At 39.5% G+C, this 9,870-nt stretch overlaps 1 protein-coding gene across 1 annotated transcript in view; it reads right to left on the bottom strand.

Moving 5' to 3' along the window:
* LOC109975015 (glycine receptor subunit beta-like) overlaps window positions 1–9,870 on the bottom strand; it is a 38,233-nt gene that overhangs the window by 10,364 nt on the left and 17,999 nt on the right. The window contains exons 2-3 of the mRNA XM_020625525.1: window positions 5,751–5,886; window positions 4,373–4,479 (exon numbers count right to left, since the gene is read on the bottom strand). Coding sequence (XP_020481181.1) covers window positions 4,373–4,479; window positions 5,751–5,881 — 238 coding nt within the window. The 5' untranslated portion in view covers window positions 5,882–5,886. The remainder of the gene's footprint in view (window positions 1–4,372; window positions 4,480–5,750; window positions 5,887–9,870) is intronic.

Raw genomic sequence — 9,870 nt, 5'->3', positions numbered from 1 at the left:
AAAAACTTTCTGCTGCACTTAAGGTTCCTAAGAGCACAGTGGCCTCCATAATCCTTAAATGGAAGACGTTTGGGACGACCAGAACCCTTCTTAGAGCTGGCCGTCTGGCCAAACTGAGCTATCGGGGGAGAAGAGCCTTGGTGAGAGAGGTACAGAAGAACCCAAAGATGACTGTGGCTGAGCTCCAGAGATGCAGTCGGGAGATGGGAGAAAGTTGTAGAAAGTCAACTATCACTGCAGCCCTCCACCAGTCGGGGCTTTATGGCAGAGTGGCCCGACGGAAGCCTCTCCTCCGTGCAAGACACATGAAAGCCCGCATGGAGTTTGCTCAAAAACACCTGAAGGACTCCAAGATGGTGAGAAATAAGATTCTCTGGTCTGATGAGACCAAGATAGAACTTTTTGGCCTTAATTCTAAGCGGTATGTGTGGAGAAAACCAGGCACTGCTCATCACCTGTCCAATACAGTCCCAACAGTGAAGCATGGTGGTGGCAGCCTCATGCTATGGGGGTGTTTTTCAGCTGCAGGGGCAGGACGACTGGTTGCAATCGAGGGAAGGGTGAATGCGGCCAAGTACAGGGATATCCTGGACGAAAACCTTCTCCAGAGTGCTCAGGACCTCAGACTGGGCCGAAGGTTCACCTTCCAACAAGACAATGACCCTAAGCACGCAGCTAAAATAACGAAGGAGTGGCTTTACAACAACTCCGTGACTGTTCTTGAATGGACCAGCCAGAGCCTTGACTTAAACCCAATTGAGCATCTCTGGAGAGACCTGAAAATGGCTGTCCACCAACGTTTACCATCCAACCTGACAGAACTGGAGAGGATCTGCAAGGAGGAATGGCAGAGGATCCCCAAATGCAGGTGTGAAAAACTTATTGACCTAAGAGTGTGTTTCATGTTTAAGTAGTTTTCTGTATCGTTTTTGTTCATTACCAGTGCTCATATTAAAAAGACAGTTTCCACCTTTACTCGTCTGGCATTATAATTGAGTTCACCCTCAACATCATTGGCAACTTCACACACTGATCCTGACAGGACATGAAGTAGACTATAATTTTGTTGGTGAATAATTATTGTAATTCTAGTAATTGATAAATAGCAGAATGCACCCTGTTTTACATGTAAACAAACATTTACAGTACATAGTTAATGTAGCTAAGTTAGAATATTGTTGAGGAGATGCCTCCTTAATTTTCAGTTATTTATGGATTTTATAACAGCCACTGAATGGCATGACAACACTGGCTACACAATGGCTGGTCTGTTTCCATGGTGGGATGGAGCAGGACTTAGGGGTGCAGCAGAGGGTCTGTATGGGGGGGTATTATTGGGGGTTTTGCACTTGATAATGCTGATACTCCATCAGAGGAAATGTGTGTTGCATCATCATGATGGTCTTGAGACTGGCAGTGTGAAACTTTAAGACCCTTGGACACACAAAGGTCGGAAGGGGGGGTGCTGCTGGGGCTGTAGCCCCCCCTATTGGTAGCTGCAAGTGGTAGTGTCTTATCAGTAATAAGAAATTTAGAAAGAACAAAGTTTAAAAACACACTTTTGTAGTTCTTTAAACATAGGAATATAGTTGTGGAAAAATTAGCTTAAATTTATTTAGGAAATGTTTTGTTGAGAAAACACTTCCCCCGAGAAGCTTTCCATAGTCCACAGTTAGGTTAGCAAGCAACATTAGTAGGCAATGGCAAAAGCAAGCATTAAGTATCTAATGTGTTTTGTTTTTTTTTCCAAGTACGATAATATTTCAAAGATAAAAACTTAATGCTACCACTACTGAGCTACTGAAAATATAGACAAAAACATTGCTAATGCTGAAGCTGAAGTAGTTGTAATAGCTAATGTTAACACTAGCATTAGCAACAGCACCACAGCAGAGCCAGTCACTATAAGGGAGAGTCTCAGGATTGACAGGCCGCTGCCTCTGCTTGTGTTGGACCTTCTGGACTCGGAGGAGCTGGGGATGAAGAGGCTGTACTTCAGATACTACTTCAAATCATGAAGACATCTTATGTTACGAGTTATGCTAATATCGTTTGTTTTATCCTGACAAGCTAAATATTGTGTATGAGACTATGGATCATAAGCAGGCTTACGCTTGGGTCATAATGTTACTTTGATACAAATCCAACTGAATTAAACTTAAGCAGTTTTAAACATCTACATGTGTAATATGAAAAAACAGAATTATGGCTGCACTTTCCTTTCCTTTCAAATAATGCAATATACATCAATTCCACACAAATTTTATTCCAAGTGTACACATGTACGGCCATGCCTCTGCACATGTCCATAGAAAGTTAGCCTCTATATCACAGCCTTGACACTCCATAGACATTTATTTTTATTGACTTATGAGCAAATGAGTGAGAGAAGGGGGTAGATCTGCACCCTATTTCTAAGGCTGAGTCCAGCCACTCGTTGTAGCAAATTTAAATCAGCTACTTGTATTTGTGATCTCATTCTCTTGGTCACTACCCAAATTTTGTGACCATAGATGAAGCTTGGAGCACAGACTGACTTGTAAATCAAAAACTTTGCGTTCCAGCTCATTACTGCTGATGCTGCACTAATCTGCCTATCAATCTCACACTACATTTTATACTCACCTGTGAACAAGACCCTGAGATACCAAAACTCCTTTGCATATGGCAGCAACTCATTCCTGATCCAAAAGTAGCAATCCACTATTTTCTAGCAGAGAACCATGGCTTCAGAAATGGGGGGGCTGATTTTTATTCCAACTAATTAACACTTGGCTGCAAATCACCCAGTGCATGTTGGAGGTCACAATCTGATCAAACTAACAGAATCACATCATTTGCAGAAGTGGAGAAGTGATTCTGAAATCCTCAAACCAGACACACTCCTACCCCTGGCTGCACCTTAAGACCCTGTCCATGAAAATCAAAAACTGTATTTATTAGAGCCAAGGGACAACCCTGAGAGAGGCCAACACCTCTAACAACTCTTACTTTGGTTATATAAGGACAGGATGGTTTGCAACAATCGTCTTTGCACCCCATACTCCTGCATTACCCCCCACAAGACCAACCAACAGAACCCAGTCATTGCTCCTTCTGAATCTAAGGTTTGACAATTGATTGGCGGTTCCTTTACAGCACTCTGGCATAAGCTTTTTTGAGGAGGCTGAGCAGTGTGATACCCCAGTAATTGGAACACACTCTGGTCCTCTTTGGAATCAATACTCCAGTCTGCCAGTCCACAGGCCCTATCCCTGACCTCCATGCAACATTATAGAGATGTGTCAGCCAGGACAGCCCACAATGTCCACAACATGTCCACAGCCCTCAGCATGTCAGGGCAAATCTCATCAATACCCAGTGCCTTGCCACTGAGGAGCTTCTCAACTACCTCAGAGACCTCTGCCAAAGATATGAGATAAGTGTAAGGTCTTCAAACTATGCATCGTCCTCAGGAGACATAATTGGGTTCAGGAGTTCCTTAGAGTGTTTCTTCCACCATCCAGTGACATCCTTAGTCCAAACTGAACACAAAGTTATAAAAATGCTTCTGTATGCTGTCAATTATGGTTCTTAGAATGAAAATCAGAATCAGCCAACACTGGAATCAACAGGTCAGACTTCAAAAAAAAAAAAAAAAAAAAAATCAGAAAAATGCAACTGGTGCATCACTATTTTTGCTTTTTGCAAATGAAAGGGCTGTGTTGCTGCAGTGCAATTTAAGAATGTAAGATTTTTGTTTATTGTCAATATACACATATAGTACATAGTTACAACTGCAGCATATGATAATTGTGTCTATTGTTGTGTGTATTTGTATGCACATATGTGCGCCTGGTATTACTCACATTGTGGGAACCTAAACCTGTTTACCGACTCATACTGGGTGGACTCGGGCTTTTCATGGGACCAGATGTCGGCTATGTGTAAGGTTAGGATAGGTCTCCAGGAAATGAATATGAGTCAATGTTAAGTCCCCACAAGGACTAAAAATGAATGTGTGTGAGAGAGAAAGAGAGACAGACGGACAGACACACACACACACACACACACACACACAGACAGAGAGAGACAGAGAGAGAGAGGGAGAGAAAGAGAGGAAAGGGCATCTGGTTCTAGCTTGAGGCTTCAATGAGCAAATCAACCACACTCCCTCCTCATGTCATTTTTGTTCTCAGCCTGTTTTTAATTCTGGCTTGCATCTTTTCTCCATCTCTCAGCCTTTGTCTCATTATCTTCTTATCCTTCCCTCCAGTATGTGTTTACTGCAGTTTAGCTGACGAGTTAGTCCAAAGTGACATACAAATGACTTAAGTACAGTTCCAATGTATCTATTTTTGTTATCACTTACCTGTATAGTTTGTTGCATTACCTTGAAAGTTTGGCCTTATTCTTGGGTCATAACTGACCATCAGACGGTTCAAAATGTTGGAGGTGGAGTTAGCTGGAACCTGGGCCAAATCTTCTGGAGACAACTGGCTGTTAAATAGGATATTAATGGAAAGAGATTAAAATAAGTAACATCCGAATAAAATAAAATACTTTTTTTTCTTCACAAAATACTGGATGCTGCAAACTGCTAAGAGATAATACTGTGCATAGGCCTTGATGCACCTGCCAGGCTTTAGCTGATATGTGGGTGGTTCAGAAAGGGGTGTGCTATGGTAGTATAGGACAGTCATCTTGATAAAAGAGAGCTTATAGCTTGTTGTCCACATTACTATGAAACACAATAGATCGTTTGTATTTTAGCAATGTTTTGCTTAAGACTTATTGATCCATAAACTTCAAATCTGTGAATATCTTTCCAATTTTACCAAAGTCAGCCACTATAATGTATTGTTTTTTTTTGCGCTTCTCCATTTTTAAAGGTTCATATAGTTACTCAAGTCTTATTCATTCAGATCTATTTATTTATTCATTCATTCATTCACTGATTCATTATTTAATTATTTTTGAAACTACTCAGACACTGCTGCCATTCCATCATTTGAAGCCAAACATCTGGTTCTTTTCTTCTACACAGTGCTTGTGGCTCATTATCTTGCTATTGGACCTGAAAAGGCTTGACTTCCATTGTTCATTTCCTTTTGCCAAATAATGCTTCAAGAGGGTGTAGTAACAACACTGCCTTTGTATCCATAGAATTTGTTGAAAATAATCAACAGAGGTTGGGACACCTGTAGGAATTGTTCACATAAAGGCTTCTTTTACTTCCACTGCTACAGAAAAGACATTAACCTATTATTTCATTCTTGAAAAAGACCTGGTTTATATAAAATTGACAGAGGCATGCAGTTTTAGCTTTTGTGAATTTTTGTTTTACTTTAGGCAGTATTCTTCTTCACTTAAATGTCTTGTTTCTAAATGTTTAACCATTTTATCTAATTTAGATTTTGTAGAAAATTGTTGTTTATAGTTGATTGTTGCAGTAAAAAAAAAAAGTTTATTAATGTGATAAATAAAAGGAATTATTGGATTATTTACTGATGCTGGCGTTAATAGTTTATTTCATTTCAAATTAAAACACCTAATTATCTTGTAGAAATATATTTTATTTGTACACTTAGTATTGGATATATTTTCATTGTTGTGCATAAAGAACAAGGTACAGCCTATATAACATAATGAGTGTGAAATAATATGGCATGTTGGTGAAAGGAAACATTACAAATTGTGGGAATTATGTCAATTATAATGGCAGCATATTAAGAAAATGTGTATTTGGAGACTAACATATATTTACTTACGATGGACAGACAACTTTCTTGCCTTTCTTTCCCTTCTTTGCAGATTTTCCTTCTTTGGCTGTGGTCAGTTGCCAACAGCACAGGAGCAATAGCAGCAGCAGCAGGATCACTAGCCTCCATCCTGCAGCCATGGTGCCTAAAACAGATGTACAGTAAATTATTAATATATGTACTATAGTAACATACAGTAACATAGCACGTTTCTTTCTTGTTACACTTGACTTCTAAGAATCCACTAGTGTTTTTTTTTTTAACAAGTACTGACAAATCAAGTGAGATTTTGGCCAGATCTTATTAACTCCTCTCACTTGAAGAAATACACAAATAATTATCTGAATGTACTTTTATGCAGCTGTGGCTTTTTGGGATGACTGCATCACCTAACCAAGCACCAGCCAGTCAGAAACGTCAGTAGTTTAGGAATGTGCATACCTAGGAACCTATCACTGATACCCACGGCTGTTGTGGGAATCCTTCACAAACAGTATTTTATTGTTATCCTGACAACTTCTTTTCTTTTTTTAGTACACACTGTTTACATGAGAGACAATATTCTAGGGTCTGGAAGCATCTGCATATTATCAGTATCACCTCAGGCTGGAAATTGGCATTTACAGTATACCTTATTTACTATTTACATGACTGCATTCTTCACTTAACCTTAAATTATTTTTGTTCATTGCCACCTTTAGTACAAAAGATTTTTTTTTAAATAACACAAACACAAAATAACTGTCCTACAGGAGAAAAAACAAACAAACAATGCATCCATCCAGCTTAACCATGTTACATGCAATACTGGCATGAGATAAAGGCGCCAACACTGACAAGGGCAAAGTTACACACACATTTAAAATTACTGATGGTAGCTATTTGATTATAATTACTTGTTGTGTATTTCTTATATTATGTATTGCTGTTCATTCACACTTATATTTAACCCCTTAGAATTCAGATAGGTTATTTATCAAGATCCCTGAACTGTATGAGACTCTCTCCTTGTCTGGTACTGTAGAACAAATCATTATCAGTCATTAGCATTGATTTTTTTGTGTTTGCACTTATTGAGTCATTAGTTAGGAATCCTGACTAGGCATAGACCCCACAAACTGCAACCTAAACTAACCAGAAGATCTGCATATCAGGGTGTCAGTAGCTGTTTTTAAGTCTTTTCAACTAAGTTAGGTTTCAAGTCTTTTGGTCTAAGTTTAAGTTAAGTCTCAAGTCCCAAATCAAAATTTTCCAAGTGACGTTTTGAAATCCAGGTAACTAATATCACTTTTTTTTCATGGTTGTGTGAACAAACCCAAAAATGTTTTTATATCAGACGAGGGCCACTTTGCTTTGAGACTTGCTTCTGAGATTTTCAGCATGTTTTCAGCCCAGAGTCTGATTCTAAGACAACTAACCCCAAACAAACCCCAGTATATGGCATGGTTCCTGGTGGCAGTGGAAAGACAGCATATGTGGACATAAAGTAAATCTGATTCATATTCAATCTCTGACTACATAACCGCTGTCAGAATGATTTCTCACTCCTGTGTACATGTGCCTATTGCCTGAAGCCATTATTCAGTGTCAGCCCCTCACAGATAGTTAAAAATAAACAGAGGAGAGCATCAGCAACGATGGGGGTCAGTGGAGAGACAAGGACATTTCATTTGTTAGTTGTTTATGACTAAGCTGCTGATCTGGCCAAGCTGAAAATAACATATTGTAACTAAGCAGTTTTTGAGGGAACTGTGAATTTTAAAGACTACCTCTGCTGTTTGCACAACTCAATACATTCCCCCTTTTTGTCATATTATATGTGAATCTGCTGCTGACTTTTTTTTTACATCATATCTGCTGCTGTTGGTCATTTTCACTGCTGTCCATGTACATTTCATAAGCTATTATGCATCTCATCATCAACACCCCTGGTGTTGCTAACCACCTGACAATCCTCTTGTTATTGTTTGCACTACTGTCACTGTTTGCACATGGCTTTGAGTTTCATCATAGCCTATTAGGTTGTACCATTTAGCTTATCCTTATTACTTAAATTCAGTTTTCATATTCTATTTATTCTGTGTTTATTCTACTTTTATTCTGTTTTAGTTTCTTAAATGGTATGGACATTCAATATTATGTGAGACAAACTGTATTTTGATTTTTCTGTATGTCCTGCACATATAGTGAATTGACAATAAAATTCTTGATCCTTACTGTACAGATTACCATTACCATCATGCACACCCTCTGTCCTGCACACTCAAATCAGATAAAGAAGAAATCCCTCAAAAAACCCTTTAATAAGGAAAAAATGAAATAAACCTCAGGAAAAGTAACAGAGCAGGAATCCTCCAGGATGGACACTAATGCAAAACAAGTTGACCTCACACATAGCATTTCAAATTAATAAAAATTATTAGATCAGATAATGTTGTAGCCTGACATGCTTGTGACTGTGTGTCTGTCTGTTATAATCAAATCAGTTACATGATGCCTGAAGTCAGTCATGTCAGAGACTTTTTCTCCAGATGGCTGTTCCAAAGACCACCGTGTTGAATATCAACAAACACATTAATTACAATCAGTAAGTTTGGTTCTTTCTGATGTTTAAAAGAAAGCTGTGAGTAGCACGTGTGGCACGGTACACAGCCCTTCCAAAACAGTTTTAAATAGGCAATTTTAAGTCCCTAAATAACAGACGGCTATCCATGCCACAAGGAAATAAAACAAGTTTGAACATGGGAGGACATTTTCTAAAGTCCTGGCCACAATCAGTGGTTCGGTTTGCAAACTTGTACCACACCAAAGCTATAAAGCTCAATATTGGAACTAATCCGTTACCCAAAGTGTCCTATTGAGAACTAATCTTTTTTTTTTTTTATTTCTTCCTGGCTAACACAGATCAGTTCATTGGCCCATATCAAAGTCAATAGCAAGACTGTTAGTGTTACAGTTTACTGTTAAAAGTGAAACCTTCCTTTAAGTGATGACAATTAGAGCTGTTATCCCTTAGCTATAAATGTTAAAAACTCTCAGCCTAATTCTGAGAAATTCTATCATTCTAGCTACAATTTAGTAATTTAGCATAACATGTTTTGTAGTGATTATAAGCAACACTTGAGTTTTAATAGAGTTTTACTCTAGTAGCCAAAGGTAGCACTTTCTTAGTACAGTTTTTTTTTCTCACAGTCAGAACAAAATCAGAATCAGATTGATTGGCCAGATACAGTATGTTGAACACATGAGAAATCAAATTCTTGTACAGTGGCTCTCAATGTGCATGAGCAATATGCCCACACACACACACACAAATATATACAATGGTATATATACAGTACAATGGTATATTTACAAGGTATTGCACTGAGGGTTGTCGTTTGTTATATAGTCATGGGTTATGTTTTCATCAGAGTGATGGCCTGGGAGAAGAAACTGTCCTGGTGTCTGATTGTCTTGGCGTACAGTGACCTGTAGCGCCATCAAGAGGGGAGTTCAAACTGTTAGTGTCCAGGGTGTGAGGGGTCTGCAGAAATCCCAGCTATTGACCCGTGAGGTGTACAGGTCCTCCATGGAGTTCAGGCTGGCACCAATGATTCTTCCTGCTGTCAGGTTTGCCCAGCTACACCTTCCTCTCTTCTTCTTCCTCACACTAGCCTAGCCCTTGCACTGATTACACTATTCAACACACCTGCCCCGCTTCCCTGATTACTCACCAGCTGCACCTCATTAGTCTCCTCCATACTTATACACTGTTCACCAGTCACTCCCCTGCCAGTTCTTTCTCTGTCTTTAGGCCAGTGGTTGTTATGTTGTTTCATCAAGTTTATGCTAAGATTGCCTTTGTTCTCTCTAGTCCTTGTTAGCCCCCTAGTCATTATCCTGCCCTGCCGTCTCTAGTGTCTTCTTCCTCTTCGGACCTCTCCTCTGGACCCCCCTGGATTTAAGCTACACCACCAGCCACCGCCTCCCAGGTCGATGCACAGTCTCCCTTACCCAGTTTATCCCTGCTCTTCTGTCTACAGCCATCATCCCCTCCACCTCGACCAGCCCAGGAGTGACCTCTACGTCCGCAGCCCGGTACATCATCATCCACCATACCACTGACTGTTTTTCTGCTGCTGCTGAT

Source organism: Monopterus albus, unplaced genomic scaffold (genome assembly GCF_001952655.1).
Source record: "Monopterus albus unplaced genomic scaffold, M_albus_1.0 scaffold356.1, whole genome shotgun sequence".
NCBI classification, from domain to species: Eukaryota; Metazoa; Chordata; class Actinopteri; order Synbranchiformes; family Synbranchidae; genus Monopterus; species Monopterus albus.
Note: the sequence above shows the minus strand (reverse complement) of the source record. Positions and strands in the feature narration are given on the sequence as shown.